The sequence below is a fragment of the Lithobates pipiens genome, unplaced genomic scaffold (genome assembly GCF_037356315.1).
Source record: "Lithobates pipiens isolate NorthernLeopardFrog02 unplaced genomic scaffold, aLitPip1_a1.2 Scaffold_8, whole genome shotgun sequence".
Taxonomy (NCBI): domain Eukaryota; kingdom Metazoa; phylum Chordata; class Amphibia; order Anura; family Ranidae; genus Lithobates; species Lithobates pipiens.
Genome location: NW_027507903.1, coordinates 506,257,151 through 506,276,038, shown reverse-complemented (window position 1 = coordinate 506,276,038; position 18,888 = coordinate 506,257,151). Strand labels below are relative to the sequence as shown.

General features: G+C 40.9%; 1 protein-coding gene across 2 annotated transcripts in view; it reads right to left on the bottom strand.

Annotated features, from left to right (window-relative positions):
- Positions 1-3,178: 3,178 nt before the first annotated feature.
- Positions 3,179-18,888, bottom strand: part of RESF1 (retroelement silencing factor 1) — a 121,939-nt gene continuing 106,229 nt past the window's right edge. For both annotated transcript variants that reach the window (XM_077469301.1, XM_077469302.1), the window contains exons 2-4: positions 10,656-15,537; positions 6,931-7,008; positions 3,179-5,144 (exon numbers count right to left, since the gene is read on the bottom strand). In XM_077469301.1, coding sequence (XP_077325427.1) covers positions 4,981-5,144; positions 6,931-7,008; positions 10,656-15,537 — 5,124 coding nt within the window. In that variant the 3' untranslated portion in view covers positions 3,179-4,980. The remainder of the gene's footprint in view (positions 5,145-6,930; positions 7,009-10,655; positions 15,538-18,888) is intronic.

The following is an 18,888-nucleotide window of genomic DNA, read 5'->3' as shown; positions in this document are numbered from 1 at the left end:
CATCACCTTTACCCTAAGCTTCTTTAGCAAGGCAATGGTCATATTGGAGGTGTGTTGGGGGTCATCATGTTTGGGGTTGTTATGTTGGAACACTCCCCTGCGGCCCAGTCTCCGGAAGGAGGGGGCTCATGCTTGGCTTCAGTATGTCACAATACAGGTTGGCATTCATGGTTCCCTCCATTAACTTAGCTCCCCGGTGCCGGCAGCACTCATGCAGCCCCAGACCATGACACTCCCACCACCATGTTTGACTGTAGGCAAGACACACTTGTCTTCGTACTCCTCATCTGGTTGCCCCCCCCACACACGCTTGATACCATCTGAAGCAAATAAGTTTATCTTGGTCTCAAACTACAGGACATGGTTCCAGTAATCCATGCCCTTAGTCTGCTTGTCTTCAGCAAACTGTTTGCAGGCTCTTGTGCATCATCTGGGACAACAGCCATGTAGACCTATTTTATGTAGTGTGCAGTGTATGGTCTGAACACCGACAGGCTGACGCCCCCCACCCCTTCAATCTCTGCAGCATTGCTGGCTGCCCTCATACATCTATTTCCCAAAGGCAACCACTGGATATGAGGCTGAGCATGTGCACTTAACCTCTTTGGTCAACCATCACGAGGCCTGTTCTAAGTGGAACCTGTCCAGTTAAACCATGCTGCAGCTCAGTTTCAGGGTCTTGGCAATATTCTTATAGCCTAGGCCAGTGATGGCAAACCTTGGCACCCCAGATGTTTTGGAACTAAATTTCCCATGATGCTCAACTACACTGCAGAGTGCATGATCATGGAAAATGTAGTTCCAAAACATCTGGGATGCCAAGGTTCGCCATTACTGGCCTAGGCCATCTTTAGGTAGAGCAACAATTCTTTTTTTAGATCCTCAGAGTTCTTTGCCATGAGGTGCCATGTTGAACTTCCAGTATAGCCAGAATGAGAGTGATAACACCAAACAAACCTGCTCCCCAGTCCCGCGTGAGACCCTGTAACACTAACGAGTCACATGACACCTGGGAGGGAAAATGGCCAATTAGGCCCAATTTGCACATTTTCACTTAGGTGTGTACTCTTGCCAGCGGTTTAGACATTAATGGCTGCATTAAATTATTTTGAGAGGACAGCAAATTTATACTGTTATAGAAGCTGTACACTCACTAATTTACATTGTAGTAAAGTGTAATTTCTTGTGTTGTCACATGAAAAGAGATAAATATACATCTCCCCCACATACATACACAGTTGTGCTCATAAGTTTATATACCCTGGCAGAACGTATGATTTCTTGGCTATTTTTCAGAGAATATGAATGATAGACATTTTTTACTCATGGTTAGTGTTTGGCTGAAGCCATTTATCAACTGTATTTAAAATCATAATCACAACAGAAACTACCCAAATGATCAAAGGTTTACATACCCCAGTTCTTAATACCGTGCATTGCCCCCTTTAACATAAACGACAGCTTGAAGTCTTTTGTGGCATTTGTAGATGAGGCTCTTTATCTTCTCAGATGGTAAAGCTGGCCATTCCTCTGCAAAAAGCCTCCAGGTCCTGGAAATTCTTGGGCTGTCTTACATGAACTGCACGTTTGAGAGCTCCCCAGAGTGGTGCAATGATATTGGTGGTCAGGAGACTGAGATGGCCACTCTAGAACCTTCACCTTACTCTGCTGTGGCCAATAGGTCAACTTGGCCTTGTGTTTTGGATCATTGTCAAGTTGGAATGTCCAAGTACGTCCCATGTGCAGCTTCCTGGCTGATTAACGCAAATGTTCCTCCAGTATTTTTTGATAACATACTGCAGCCATCTTGCCATCAATTTTGACCAAAATTTCCTGTGCCTTTGTAGCTCACACATGCCCAAAACATCAGCGACCCACCTCCCATGTTTCACAGTAGGAATGGTGATCCTTTTATCATAGGTCTTGTTCACTCCTCTCCAAATGTAGCATTTATGGTTGTAGCCAAAAAGCTCAATTTTGGTCTCATCACTCCATATGTGCCAGAAGGTTTGAGGCTAGTCTCTGTGCTGTTTGGCGTATTGTAAGCAGGATACTTTGTGGCATTTGTGTAGTAATGGCTTTCTTCTGGCAACTCAACCATGCAGCCCATCTTTCTCCAAGTGCCCCCTTATTGTGCATCTTGAAACAGCTACACCCCATTTTGAGTGTCCTGTAGGTCAAAGTTATTTGTGGGTTTTTCTTTGCATCCCAAACAAATTTTTCTGGCAGTGGCTGAAATTTTAGTTGGTCTATCTGACCATGTTTTGTTTCAACTGAATCCCTCATTTTCCACTTCTTGATTAGTTTGAACACTGCCGATTGGCACTCTCAATTCCTTGGATATCTTTCTATATCCCTTTCCTGTTTTATACAGTTCAACTACCTTTTGACAGTTATTTTGCTTTCCCCCATGACTTGTCAGTGCAGCACTGAATGAAAGATTCAAGGGTCTGTCAGGAGTCCATAATGGCATTGACCCTTTTACACACACACACACCACAAGAAAACAGATCACAGGTGAGGATGGTTACCTTTAATAGCCATTCTAACCCTTTGTGTCAACTTGTGTGCATGTTATCAGGCCAAAATCACCTGGGTATGTAAACTTTTGATCAGGGTCATGTGGGTAGTTTTTTTTTTTTTATCGAAACAAAGAGTAAGCACAGTTGATTGATAATAAATGGCTTCAGCCAAACACTAACCACAAATGAAAGAAATGTTTATCACTCATTCTCTGAAAAATGGCCAAGAAATCAAATTCTGCCAGGGTATGCAAACTTATGAGCACAAGTGTATGCATGTTAAAATTTTTAAATTTATATATATTTTTTTTCAATCACACGTATATAAACAGTTAATGGGAGAGACACTAGTCACTATATATGCAGCATTGGGTTTTAAACCAACACCAAACCTGGGGCATTCTTTGAATACCATTAGAGACTCCCCACTGGCTGACGAGCAGATCACTCATTGCCCAGTGCCAAAACTCATGATGTGACAAAGGCATAAAGGCTGCCAGATGTCAAACAGTATCTGTAAGAGAACTACAAAGCAATTTAACATTTACTGCAATTGCAGAATCCCCCCCTTTAATTCTGTGTAGTTTGGCTTTAAAACAGACAGCAACATATTACATACATATATACACACACACACACACACACACACGTCAAAACATAGTAAAGAAATATTTAATTAGACTTCAATGTAAAAAAAAATATATATAAATGTTAAACAAAACTTGTTTTTGGAAAAACATAAGAAAAATATTTAGTGCAAGTAGTATGACAAAGTACAGAAACATGGCAGCTGGGGGAGAAGAAAAAATAAAAAATAAAAAAAAACCAACAACACAAACAAGTCCCAAGTCATGCTTACTCCAAGAGAGGGGCTATGCTATAGGTACAAATTCATACCGCCGCCTCCCCCCATTTTAAAGCTCTGTACATTTACATGAGAGTAACCACCCTCCATAGCAGCATGTTGAACACAACATAAGCACCTTAAATGCTCATTATGTAAAACAAAACAATCAGCAATTTAAAGGGTCAGTGCACCCTTTTTTTGTTTCAGAACATCCTAGAAAATCTGCAATCTTTCTGCTGGAGTCCCCAGACCCTCCCCACCACATGTGGGATTTATGAAGCCGGAACTCTGGAAGGCACATACACACAAGACTTTTAGGTCAAAATGGACAAACAAATAATGCCTGGGGGGGTGTTGAAACTTAAATTGTCTTTCACTTTAAAGTTTGGCCTTGTTCATATGGGCTTCAGCTCATAGAAAACCCATGTATGTTGCAAGCTAAGAATTTGCAAAGCTTCTAGCAACTTTAATGAAGTCTCTAAAGCACCCTTCAGCTTCAGTTTGGAAGTTACATATCTTAGCAGAAGAACCTCAACACAACAAGCTTGTTGAAGCCTGCCATTGAAAATCCTTCCATTTTTATTACATACCTTATTTATACCTAGTGATACAATTAAGACTCTGCACTTTTCTATGCACTGCAGGCAGAACATAGCTGGTGGGCGGTTCCAGCAGGCTACTATGCAGAGCTTACATCCCAACAACTGTCTCAGGACTTCCTTTACCATGAGCCCTCAGCCATGATGTAAGCAGTGGACTGGTTCTTGGGATGAGTTAGAGAGTCTACAGGAGTGGGTGTTCCCAGGCAGACTGCATTTTCAAGCACACCATCCTAGGTAATGCCTACATGTGATATAAAGATTTGCTGAAGCTTCTAATGCACACTGAACTCTGTGCAGGGGAATTAGAACAAGCGTATTCAGTACATTTAAAAAAGGGAAGGCTTTAGTTATAGTCAGCCATTCCATTAATATTGGTTAGGCAAACCCCTATTGGAACTAGGTCTACTTTAAAATCTTCAAAGTTGCTTGAAGCTTGCTAAAAGATTTGAAAATATTTTGCCGTGTTGACCAGATTGAGGCTCAAACTTGCAAAGTCTTGACAAGAGTGGGGATGGGTCAGATTTCTAATGCAGTCAATCCTTTGGAACAAGAAGAGAGGCAATTCTCCCACATGGGGGAACAGAGACACTAACTTTTCCCCACTTTACTGAAAAGGGATTTTTATTGGCATTTATTTCACTCTTGAAGTTCTATCCCCTTTTTTCCTGAATCAGACAAAATGGACACCAACAATAAAAAATAAAAAATAAAAAATAATATTTGAAGTTCCACTTAAAGTTAATGCTACCAGCAAGTCATCTTCCTTCAAAAAAAAAAAAAGGGCACTTTGTACAACTAATGTCCTTACAACCAAACAATATCCAAATGTCTAATGGTGATGCTCTTCTTACATTCAAAGCCATCCAATGTCCTTCAGGATATAATACTGGATTTATGATTTCATTGAAGCTATGGTCCCTCAATTGCCACATTAAAGATATAATTGTTCTCCATTAGAGCTCTGCAGAAAGCCAAACCAGCCAACCCATCAGAAAGTGGACAATGTAGATCATGTGTTGCCTTGGCTGAAGTCAAGGCTTTTGCTCCTCTTTTGGTAAATCTGTTTAAAAACACTGAAAGTTGTCTGTGAACCTTGTGGTGTTCGAGTATTATTTCTCTCAAGTGGTTTGTAAAGTGGAGTTGATTCAGCTGATACTGGCGATTTCTGAAAGCCTGCAAGTAAAAGACAAGTAAAATAAGTCAAATATACACAAGAATTAGTTTCCCTCCGAGTGCCTCTATAACTAGTTTTACTTAGTTACTCTGGGACTTCAGGACTAGGCAGGCCATAGACTGTACAATTTATTTCCTGCAACCTGAAATTCGCACGATTCTCCCATCTACACAGATAGTGCCGACAACGGAAATCCCTACTGCGGAGACATTGTGTTCTTCAAGTGGAGGAGCAGAGGGAGCCGCCCCAGCTGGAAGACAACAGCTGCTAAAGCCACTGCCAATCGTAAGTAAATCCAGCAGCCTGGTTGTACCCTAGCTGATCGATTAACTTGGTACATTCAGCCTACCCATAAACGGTTCAAATTTCAGCTGGTTCCTGCTAAATCAGCTGAGATTCAACCATCTATGGTCAGCCTTAGCCCAACCAACTGTCACTCTGGTGTCCAATAACAATGCCTTATACATTGTTGAGGCTTAGCCCTGAACATCACACTCCTGACAAACAAAAGATAGTTACAGAGGGGTACATGCAGTAAAGCTTTCATAGACAAAGTGAATAGCATTCATAAGGCAGCACCTGCCCCTAAAGCCTTTAAAAAGGCCTGATAGGTTCACTTTAAAAGAAATTAACCTTAAAAAAATAAATGGTGTCTTTCTGCAGGTAAAACATGCAAATAATAATAATAATAATAATAATAATAATAATAATAATAATAATAATAAATAAATGCCTTTTAAGCATTTGAACTGCGATCAGCAAAAACACGGGTGCAATGCAAGGCTCCTTCAGACTGTCAAGTATAGCCATCTACCCATACAGGCAAGCAGTTACTAAATTCAATGAACTACCACAAGGGCTCATCAGCAGTGGCTGATGGTAGCTACAATTCATTTACAGAACTCTGAATGTGAATGAATGTAGCGGCCGGGAGGGAAGATGCCCTCTTAGGGCCATGTCCCCCCCCCGTTATAAAATGTTATTGAGGAAAACAGAACAGTATACAAGCGTTAAAGCATGTACGAAAATCACAATTTGGTACACTCTTGTCACAAGAAACATTTTACAGCTTTCATGAGATGTACATTTGGTGGATACAACAAAATAGGTTAAATCCTAGAGCACAATAGAATGATGGTAACATACATGGGTTCTCCATCATACAGGGAAGGTAAAGGGCCAGTAACACGTTACACCCTAAATATGGGTGTAATATGTTACTAAAGGTGAATTTTTTTTATTTTTTAAAGATAGGGACCAGCCAGAACAATGGAAGGGATAAGGAAAATCAGGATCAGAGGACATCTCATCCAAAGTGAGTATTGCTGGCCTGTCAGCTACCAACCTCAGACCCAAGGATTATCCCTAATGCTCTGGGTTAAATGTCCGGAGGGAGGGAGTCTATAATTTATAGTTTTAGTGCACACTTTCTCCTAATCCATACTTTATTTTTACACATATAATATAATATCATACATACACACTTTTTATTTTTAAAGCAGACTGTCACTTTACCAATTTAGGTCATGTCTAAGCTACATTGCCAGTGCTTAGATAGAAGCATGTCAATGACCACCACCCACATGTTTAAGCCTGGGGACTGGCTGCTTGGGTCCAAACACTGTCACATGCATTTATACCCAGAAGCTCATGGAGGATGACTGAGAAGCAGTGCAAGCAAGTTATCAGCATTGGCCATCACCCTGCCTTGTTTGGGCAAAGTGACTGTTTAAGCCTACTCAATTGTCAATAACTCCAATGAAGAAATCAAGATATTTCCCTTACCATGAGCTTCTACACCTTCCACTTTGCGCTTCTTCAGGGGAATATTGTTGCACCAAGCCTCTTTGCTGCTTTTGATACCTATGAACCAATAAGAAGAGATTGGCATGTGGCTTGGCTTTGTGTAAAACAAGGCAAACAAAAAATAAAACACAGGGGTAAACACTAGGGCTGAAACAACGAATCGATTATGAAATTAAGCGATCAGCCAGTAACAATGGGGAAAAAAAAAACCCACACTAAAATGAGCCCTTTATAGTACAAAAATATAATCACTACTGTTAATATTACTTTCACTGTTCTACAGTAAAAAAAAAAAAAAAAAAAAAAAAAAAAAAAAAACCCCTTCCAGTAGTGATTATCTGCTTTTTTCAACTATAAAGGGCTAATTTCAGTCTTTTAACCCCAATTGTTACTACACGTCTTAGGCCTGGCTAACATTTATGTGTTTGTTGGTGCTTTTTGCAGAAACGCACTACAGTTCATTTACATGGTTTCCTATGGGACACGTTCACATCTGTGCTTTTTTCAGCCTCTGCATATTCAGAAAGGGTCAGGGACTTTTAAAAGGCAAAACTGTGCTTTTTTTGGTTCAACATACTTCAATAGAGAAGCTGCATAAAAGAATGTAATGTATTTTTGCAGCAATTTGTGTTTTTTAATCTGCCCAAAAAAAATGCAAATTGCAGTAAAATCACTTGCGCAATAATCAAAACACACAGCAAAAAGCACTGCAGAAACAGATCAAAAGCAAAAACTGCATAGGTGTGTACTGAGCCTTATGCTGGCCTCACAGATCAATTTTCAGGCAAGAATATTCAGATGAAAAATCTTTGTACATTCACTGAATGAAAGAAATTTTGTTTGAAATTTTCACTTCATTTCTGAACAAAAACCACATACACTGTCTGAAAATTCCTTTGACCAAGAAGTTTTCTATTTCCAAATTTTCCCATCACTGGTTGAAAATGAACGTCAATTTGACCCACTTTTTTTTTTTTAAGGTTATTAACCGATTAATCGAAACAATCGGCCAACTAATCGATTATGAAAATAATCGTTAGTTGCAGCCCTAGTAAACACTTTATTCATGTGGTTGTACAATATGTTCATCTGTGTAACAGAAGGAAAGAATGTACTAATGAGCTAGACATCAAAAGGCAGGAGTTGGGGATGACAAGTTACATAGTCATAACTGCCCATGTTTTGTTTTTTTTATTTGATCAACAAGCTCATATTAGGTTGTGATGTCAGTCTTGTCCGAGAAGGAGGGAGGAGTAAGAGGAAGACGAGGCAGTCATGAGAGCCAACCCCTATTTTAATCTACATTGAAACTCAACACAACATTGAATATTACATTACACATTTGTGCATAGTTAATTTTCTAGATAAAAAAAATAAACAAACCACAACAACCACACCACCGCAACTATTTACATATTTCAGCAAGAGAAAAAAAAAAAAAATAATAAAAAAGGGGGGTGTTGAAAGATTACTTAGACCTTGTAATAATTGTATAACGAATTGGGGTGAATATTAAAGGGGCTAGATTCTCTTAGGATAAGGGTGTGGAACCTTACAGCTGGCCATACAGTAAAAATTATTAAAAATATTTCATTTGTTCGATTTTCTATTAGTGGGGGTCAAATTTATATTTATTTATTGTCGACCTCAGTAGCAGGAAAATTCGAAGAGCAGAATGGAAAATAAATAAAATTGGACATTCATTTCTAAAAAGGCATATGTGGTTTTCGTTTGCTAAAACTCATTTATTTCAAAATGAAATTTTAAAAGCAAACAAAGTACTTTTAACTACATCATGGCATCAAATATACTTTTTGCAATTTTGCAAGTCTGCTCTTATGAACATTTGAAAATTAACACATGTCCAGCTCAACTCTGGCCTTGCATAGAGATATGTTATCAATTAAAAACAAAACAAAAAAATAAATAAATAAATAAATAAAAAGGGAGCATTCATCCCTGTATACATTGGGCCTTAAAGTAGCACTCAGTACAGCATTCAGCCCCATCCAGTGGCAGACTGCTAAAGATTGACAAGTTGGGGCTGGGTGCTGTACCTTTGCCTCTGGCACAGTAAAATATCAGGATGCATGCTGTGCAGCTGCATAACCCAACATCTATGAACATCACCCAGTGTCCCCTAATGAAGTTAGAAAAAGGCGTATTGGTTTCTACAGCTAGCAACAGGTGTCCCGTTAGATATGAGAACGACAAGTTTAACCCCTTCACGCCGAGCGTACGCAGATATGCGTACTCTGCTTCCGGGGGGGGGGGGGGGGGGGGGGTATACCGGGATGATGCCCGCACCTGCAGACATCATCCCGGTACCGTTTTTTTCAGCGGGCGATTGGCTATCCAGCCATAACAGCCGAAGCGGCTAAAAGCCGCTCGGCTGTTATGCCGGAGGAGCGTGAGGGGACGTCCCCCCCTCCCGCCGCTGTTACCAGTGCTCCCGCTCGATCGGGAGCACTGATTCAAGTTCCGGCACCTCCGGCTGCTGGGGAGGAACTGGAACGAAGCCGTAATTGGCTTCGTTCCAGTATCCTAATCGTAAACATGGAAGCAACGTCATGACGTCACTTCCCGTTTACTCGGCTGCCAATGGCGCCGGTTTTAAAAATTTTTTTTATATATATATATATATATATATATATATATATATATATATATATATATATATATATATATATATATATATATATATATATATATATATATATATATGGTATTCAGAATAGCCTTTTTCGGCGATCTGAATACATTGAAGTGTAAAAGGAGGGGTGGGGGGGGGGGGGTCTTTTAGACCCCCGATCCCTCCATAAAGAGTACCTGTCACCACCTATTACTGTCACAAGGGATGCTTACATTCCTTGTGACAGCAATAAAAGTGATTTTTTTTTTTTTTTTAAACAATTTTGTCATTTTAATATAAATAAAAAAATAAATTTTAAAGCGCCCACCATCCCCGCGAGCTCGCGAAGCAAAGAAAACGCATATGGAAGTCGCGCCCGCATATGTAAACGGTGTTCAAATCACACGTGTGAGGTATCGCCGCGATCGTCAGAGCGAGAGCAATAATTCTAGCACTAGCCCTCCTCTGTACCGCTAACCTGGTAACCGTAAAAAAAAAAAATTAAAGCATCGCCTATTGAGATTTTTAGGTACCGTACTTTGTCGTCAATCCACGAGTGCGTGCAATTATAAAGTGTGACATGTTTGGTATCTATTTACTCGACGTAACATTATCTTTCACATTATGCAAAAAAATTGGGCAAATTTTACTGTTTCTTTTTTTTTTTTTAATTCATGAAAATGTCCCTTTTCCAAAAAAGTTGCGTTTAAAACACCGCTGCGCAAATACTGTGTGACATAAAATATTGCAACAATCGCCGTTTTATTCTCAAGAGTCTCTGCTAAAAAAAATATATATAATGTTTGGGGGTTCCAAGTAATTTTCTAGCAAAAAATATGGATTTTAACTTGTAAACACCAAAATGCCAAAAATAGGCTTAGTCATGAAAGGGTTAAAATGAAAAATGAGGATAACAAATGTAAGGGTAAGGCCAATGTGTTTAAAACCGCAGTATACAAAAATATAGCAACATTTTAAAAAAAGGTTTTAACCCAAAATGGTGGATAACAAAAAATAGAAAACAAACTAAACAAACCAACCACACACACACACACACACACACTTTACATACCTTCTACCACACTTTTTGCTTTAGGATCCGTCGTCTCCCCTGCGCTCTCTTGAGTAGTTGGACTCCCGTAGCCAAACTCTGGACATAGTTTGAACTTTAACATTTCAGGAGAATCCCTATTTTTCACAGCAGAATTTGAAGGTTTTGAGAGACAAGAGTTTTCAAGAGATTTTCTTCTTTCAGTGTACTTTGGTTTTTCTGGAGAATGTCTGATTTGTAGTTTAGCCAAATTGATGCCTTCATAAGAAGAACGCCTGGAATTAACAGGGGTCAGATAGATTTTGTCATTACTTGATGAGCGACCCGCGTTCAGTGCCTTGTTCGCAGGCACTCTTTGACTATTGTGCAAGTCCTTTCGCCTTCGGTGGCCAGCTTCATAAGTTCCTCCACTTTGTGACCTGTCCTTTTGATAAACTTTTGACATTTCAGAGTACCTGTTATTTTCTTTTGAGGTCACAGTTTTTGCAGGCGATAAGGGCCTTTTTAAATTACAAGGATTTCCACTAATCTCAGAAGGTCTCTCAGCTGTGTGCCTTACATCTCCCAAATGCTCTCTTGGTTCTATTCTGGCTTCTGTCCTTTTCTTACAAAGTTCTCTTTTTCTTTCTAAATATTCTTGTACCGTTGGCACTTTCCTTGTCGTTTCAAAATGACTCTCTCTTTCCTTACGCTTTCGGCCTCCCCGAGAGCGACCGTTTCTGTCCACACCAGGGGAATATTTTGGTCTATTCAAACTCCTGTCTGCTTGCTGATCAGACTTCTCAACTCTTACAGTGCTTGTACTTTGTCCAAGCTTTTCTTCTCCTCGGGACTGCTTTCCAGATTCACCTGGTGAGTCTTTTGATGACCCACTATGCGAATCACTTTTGTTCAAAACCAACTGAGCAATAGTGACAGCTTTCTTTCCTTCAGGTTCTCCCTTTTCTTTATAGGAATGCTTGCTCTTCAGAAAATCTGTTTTAACAATCAACTTTTCAGATTTACGGGAACCATGAGATTTTAACTTATTAGGAGATTGGTTCTGGTTTCTGGAAGTAGTTTTCCCATCCTTGAGACTAGGCGTTACATTTTTTTCATGGTTTACAGGGATATTTTTCATCAAACTATCTTTGGAAGATTGAAAGGCTTCAACAGAGGTTGATCTTTTTAAGCATTTTTTTGCTTGGGGGCTGATTTTTGGAACATGTGCAGCTTCAGATACTATTCGTTCAAGCTTGGGTGGTTTTTCCATAGGCTGCAGAATTTCTTCATTTTCTGAATCTACTAGATCAAGTTTTGGAGGTCTGTCAGTTTGGAGAATCTCAAAGCCACTGTTGCTTGGTTTAGGTAACCCTTGCAATGTTGGTTCAGGAGTTTGTGGGGACAAATCAGACTTTAGGATAGAGTCATTACTTGATAGTTTGGTAGAATCTGCTTCTTTGGAGGCTTCTAGCTGTTTGCAATTACATTTTGGGGCATTTTTATTAGTGAGATTTAACCAACTAAATAAACAACAGAACAAGTTCTTATCTGTTCCAGCCTCAATCAAATCAGTGGAGTCTTTTAACGAATCAGACTTGTTTCCAGGCTCATGAGTATTAGAACATTCCTGCAAAACTTCAAGTTTAACCTCATTGCATTTTTTAGTGTCTACACATTCATTCTCACTTGGGAAAATCTTAGGAATTTCATCCTGATCTAAAATGGTAATATGTATGTCACTCACAGGGCTATTGGAAAGGATTTCAAACCCATCATCTAAGCATGCGTCTACTGGTATGGAATTTCCACCAACATCTTTTGTAAGTATAGGCACCATTTCAGTTTTCTGCACCTCTGCAGCCGGAGGACCAAAGTCAGTCTTTTCAGCTGGAAGCCTGAAGTCAGTTGATAGTTCTGAATCCATTTTAACCACATGCTGCAGGTTCACTGAGGGAACAGGCACCATTTCAGATTGTATATGACCAACTGTCTTGCACTCAGCTTCAAAGTTTTCAGATGCTGCCTCTAGTTCAGGTTTATCAGTTGGTCTTCTTGGGGGAGCACCATTAACGCACTCAAGTATATTCTCAGACATATAATTTTTAATTCCATACGGAAACTCAGTAAGAAGTTCAGACAACTGGTCAGATACAGCACTGGATTCCAGATCATAGCAAGATTTCTGTTGAGCAGACCCCAATTGTTGGTCAGCTTCCATATCAACACAGGGAATTTCACTGCACTGCTTGTCACCCTCAGTTGTTTGACCATCTACCACCACATCATCAACAGGCTCAGATTTAATTGATACAGTGACTGCTTTTGGAGAAGTATTGCTTGGTTCTTTCAAAATATGAGATGTATCTATAGTTTTGGAATGGTCATCTCTAGTGTTGGTATGAAGTAATGCTGTGGTATCTGAAGTTTCATCAAATATCATGGCAATAGAAGAATCATAAAGAGAGTTACCTTCTACCAGAGTACATATACCAGAAATCTGCAAACTATCATCAACAATTTCAATATCACTGGATGTCTTAGGTTGGGTATGAGGAGATGTAGCTTCAGTGCCAAATGGCAAGGGTGAAGCTAAATGATCCTGTCTGTCAACTGGAGAATCTTTGGACCTTGAGGTATCTATGTTATTCAGTGTGCTGGCTCCTAAAGATTCTATCTCTTGCAAAATGTCATTGAAACAGTCACTTTTTCGTGTGTCCATTAAACTATTTATTGCAGGGTTTTCTACATCTGGGCCTTCTATACAAACTTTAGACATCTGGTAATCTTCACGAAAAGCCTCCTTAGACTGTACAAGCGGAGAAACAATAGCAATTTGTGGATTTTGAACGGTTGAATCTTGTTTTTGTAGAGAGATAGTTGAAGAAACCTCGTTTGTAGGTCCCAATGTCATTTCATCCAGGAGTCTGAAAGCAGCAAGTGAACGGTCTACCGGAGACCGATTGTGTTGCGTTTCTGAAGACCTATTTGTGCTTTGAGGCACAGCCTTCCAGAGAGGCAAAGAAGCTTCTATTGCTTCCCGTGAAACAGAGACCACTTGTCCATTTGCTGTCAAACCAGTTGTATAGGATAGGTGCCCGTAACTGTTATTTTCTTGGCAAGCAGGATTAAGCCTTTGAGAAACTGAAGCAGGTTTATCAGGACTATGTAAACCAAGGCCATTCTTTAATACATTTTCATTATTGGAGTTAGAACTAGATGCATACTGGTTATTGAAGTTTGCCTGTCCCCCGAATTCTCTTGATGTTGCTTTTTGACTCCCTTTAGTGGTTGCATTTTCTGAACACAGTGACTGTAGAGTTGAGTTTGACACATTTGCCTGGCCTCCATCAAAGACTGAATAATTGTTTTGCCTATGCAGGTTACCATTGTCAGATCTTAACATTTGGTTGAGAACCACTGTATTTTCCTGCATGGATAGATTATGTTGTATACCAGCTTGATTTGGAGTATTCATCACATGGTCATACATATTTTGACTGTGAAAACCCTTTGCAGAATTTATTTGGGCTGAGTTTTGCACAGGTACAGCCTGAGTTACATTTTGCTGCCCCGCCATTATGCAGTTTGCCTGCGGTTGGGCAACTGGCAGGCTTGAAAGGAGTGGTGGTGGTCCTGTATTTTCCTGGGACGTGCTGGACTGTAGTCTTTGTCGCAAAAGGTTATTTTCCTGATTTAGCAGCTCATACTTCTTTCTGACGCTCCGGTAAACTAGCAACATTTTAAGCATCTCGTGCTTCCTCTCTTGTGAGGCAATTATGTCACGGATTCTAGATTGTTCATCCCCTACAGAACTCTGAACAGGTTGGGGATTACCTGTCTGTGCTGGCTGCTGTTGTACATTGGCAACAACATAATTTTGCCTCTGTTTACTAAAGTTCTGGTTCACTGATGCACTGCTAACATTTGGCAGATTGGTTGTTGCTTCAGTGTAAGAAGGTGGCATCTCAGCAGCTGCACTTGTAGTCTGTGGAGAATTATTAAAGACATTTTGAAAGTTTTGTCTTTGGGTATAACAGTTGGCATTTCCATCCAAATGTGATAATGTCTGTAACATATTAGGGGCCAAAGACCTGTAGTTGGACAAGGATGGACTTGATATATTTTGACCATTCCTACAATCCTGCATACGTGCAGAAATATTTGTTTCAGTACGTGATTTTTGAGGAGAGACAAACTGCCCTGAGACACCATTCTGCGAACTGTACATTGCTGATGGTAGCACATTGGGTGCCATTTGCTGGCAAGACATTTGGATGGCATTAGCAGGGGGCCTTATGGCGTTATAAAGATTATTTTGCTGTGCATAAGAATACGTGACAGTAGGTTGATATGTTTGTAATGCCTGAGAATTCTGTAGAGGTTGCTGGGAATTCTGTAGAGGCTGCTGGACTGTAGTGGTGTACACGTTTCCACCAAATTGTTGCCCAACTGCTACAGGTGGCGGCTGCTGTGTGGTTTGATGAACAGTGTTAACATAAGTTGGCATTCTGTAGTTAGATCCTACAGAATTCTGAGCAGGAATAGCACTTCTATTGTCTGGAATTGAAACCCCTTCCTTAGCGGGCTTGTATGAAGAAATCTGAGGGTTCGATTTCACTTGATTGTTGTGAGGTTTTGGCCTGATACTCCTGCAATTTAAGGCAGCTTGCTGAACATGGAAATAGTCTTCATTTGTTTGGGCTTTCAACAAATTTTGGAGAATTGGGTCCTTGTTAGCATTAAAGGACCTGCTCTGAACAAAAGTATTTTGCTGTACACTGGACAACTGGCTCTGCGCACTTGTAACCATGGAGGAGGCAGATGGCAATAAATACTGCTGGCTGTGAGGGGGGGCAACAGCACCATTCGAGTTGCTTCGGTTCCACTCCATCCTGTATCCTGGCTCATCAGCAATTTCAACCTAAAAGGACAACAGTATTTCAAAATCAGAATTCACTATGGAATTAAAGAACTGCACACATAATTTGTAATAAAACCATCTTTGCCATTCTGAAGCTTCCCTCCAACTATTCTTATTTTTACATATATACAGCCTTTTTGGTGGTATTTAATCACCGCTGTTTTTATTTTTTACGACATAAGTGAAAAAAAGCTAAAAAAAAAAAAAATAAAAAAATTTCTCCAAAATTTCTCTAGGAAAAGAGTTTAGGATAAAAATTTTTTGCAAACAAGTCATTTTTGTTCATAAATTTGAGGCAACATTTATACGGCTACATCTTTGGTAAAAATAACCCAAATTTGTGGATATTATTTAGTCTCTGAAAGTTATGTCTACAAGCTATGGTGCAAATCATTGAAGATTGATCACACCTGATGCACTGACGGCTTCTCTCATTTCTTGAGGCCCTAAAATGTCAGGAAAGTACAAATACCCCCCAAAATGTCCCCATTTGACTGTCTACTTTTCAAAAAGGTATTAAGCAAGAGGCATGGTGAATTTTTTGAAGTTGTAATTTTTTCCCACAATTCTTGGGAATTTTTTTAAAAAATTGCCATAACAAGTTATTTCTCACACACAGCATATGCATACTTCCAAATACACCCCAAAATACATTCTGCTACTCCTACCGAGTATGGCGATACCACGTTTGTGTGACTTTTACACAGCCTGGCCACATACAGAGGTCCAACATGCAGGGAGCACCATCAGGGGTTCTAGGAGCATAAAATTGCACCTCTAATTTCCTAACCACCTATTACATTTGTGAAGGCCCTGGAGCGCCAGGATAGTGGAATTAACCACAAAATGACCCCATTTCGGAAAGAAGACACCCCAATGTCTATTTTATGAGGCATATTTTTGAAATTTTTCTTCACTTTTGAAGGGCCTTGAGCACCAAGACAGTGGAATCGTTTTCCAAAATGGGGTCATTTTGTGGGTAAACACCCCAACGTATAATCTATGAGGCATGGGCTGCAGATAGGTACTCATGTACTCTGATGGCCTGGTGACAGGTACTCTTTATGGGGGGGGGGGGGGGGAAATCAGTGTGTGTTGGTGTGTACTCGCCTTCTCACACCACACGTTTGCATTTATAGCGCAAAAAATAAAAAACCCAGGAGGTGATCAAATGCCACCAAAAGACAGCTCCATTTGTGGGAAAAAAAAAATTCATTTGGGTACAGTGTTGCATGACTGAGTAATTGTCATTTAAAGTGTGAGAGCACCGAAAGCTGAAAATTGGTCTGGGCAGGGAGGGGGGGGGGGTTAAGTGCCCAGTTGTCAAGTGGTTAATCATCAAAAATTAAAAAGAAATATCACTATGTACGTTATATAAAAAAGTGTATGAGTTTCACTTTGTGAATTGAATTACTGAAATAAATTAACTTTGATATTCTAATTTTATGAGAGGCACCTGTATATGCAACAGGAAAAAACAAATCTTTAGGAAGACTCTCAGAATTGCAACGTTTTGTGCAGGTAATAACATTCTCATAGTTCAGCTAACAATTGGAGAAAACTTCCTGCAATCAACATTAAAAAAAAAAAAAAAAAAAAAAAAAAAGCACCGTATAGGGACAATGTTATATTTTTAATATCTAAATTTTAGTTTCAGTCACATAAGTATATAATTGAAGTTATGCAATTCCTGTATTTGTGTATATGAAAGGTCATTTGAACTAATAAGTTACAGATGTGACATTTGAACTCTGAGTTCTCAATTTCAGGAAGTTGTCAAGACATGATTAATATTTATGGTTATATTTTCTTAAAGTGAAGGTTCACACAAATTGAACCTCCGCTTTTTTTTTTGAGTGGACTCCCGCTTTAAAAAAGGAATTCATGTTACTGATATGCCGTTTGAGAAATCCCCCATTTCCTCTGTCTGGTGTTAGACCTGCTGGGCGAACGGAATTTACTCCTAGCCCCCACTCTTGTGGGGAGTGGATGGGGAGGGGGGATAATGGGAGTGGTTAGTTCGGCACGAAATTTAACAAAATGGTTCAGTTTTGTTTTTGTAAAGTCGAGAGCTGCTTGCAGGAAGCTCTCTTTTACACTTCTGCTACACGTCTAACATATCTACAGAAACCCAGCATACAGACATTTTTACAAATGCCATCAGAACAAAGGATTTTTTGAGACAACTTTAAAATTAGGGATGCACCGAAATTTCGGCCGCCGAAACATATCGGCCGAAAATGGCCCTTTCGGCAATTTGCCGAAAAGGAAAAAACGGCCGATAATTGAGCCGAAAATGGGGCGGGGCGGAGCTCCGCCCCTGGTGCCGCCCATCACAGGAGGTGTATAGCGCAGGAAAGCTGCCTCCGCCGTCTGGATCAATAGAGCGCCGGGAACATCACAGCTTTAATTTTAAATAGCTGTGTGTTCCCCCGTCATGCGCCGTCGCCTACAGCCCCTCCCCCTCGTTCTGGGAACTGATAGACAGATCACCCGTCCAGATTGGACGGGGGATCTGTCTGTCTATCACAGTTCCCCGGACAAGGGGGAGGGGCTATATGCTGCGGTGCGTGACGGGGGAACACACAGCTATTGAAATTAAAGCTGTGATGTTCCCGGCGCTCTATTGATCTAGACGGCAGAGGCGGCTCTCCTCTCTTTCTGCATCACTGACTACACAGGGGACACAAACACTGGCTGCACGAGGGGACACCACACTTCTCTTTTAACATGTCGCCAGTCTCTGGCCACCTCCTGAACCATGTCGCCAGTCTCTGGCCACCTCCTGAACCATGTCGCCAGTCTCTGGCCACCTCCTGAACCATGTCGCCAGTCTCTGGCCACCTCCTGAACCATGTCGCCAGTCTCTGGCCACCTCCTGAACCATGTCGCCAGTCTCTGGCCACCTCCTGAACCATGTCGCCAGTCTCTGGCCACCTCCTGAACCATGTCGCCAGTCTCTGGCCACCTCCTGAACCATGTCGCCAGTCTCTGGCCACCTCCTGAACCATGTCGCCAGTCTCTGGCCACCTCCTGAACCATGTCGCCAGTCTCTGGCCACCTCCTGAACCATGTCGCCAGTCTCTGGCCACCTCCTGAACCATGTCGCCAGTCTCTGGCCACCTCCTGAACCATGTCGCCAGTCTCTGGCCACCTCCTGAACCATGTCGCCAGTCTCTGGCCACCTCCTGAACCATGTCGCCAGTCTCTGGCCACCTCCTGAACCATGTCGCCAGTCTCTGGCCACCTCCTGAACCATGTCGCCAGTCTCTGGCCACCTCCTGAACCATGTCGCCAGTCTCTGGCCACCTCCTGAACCATGTCGCCAGTCTCTGGCCACCTCCTGAACCA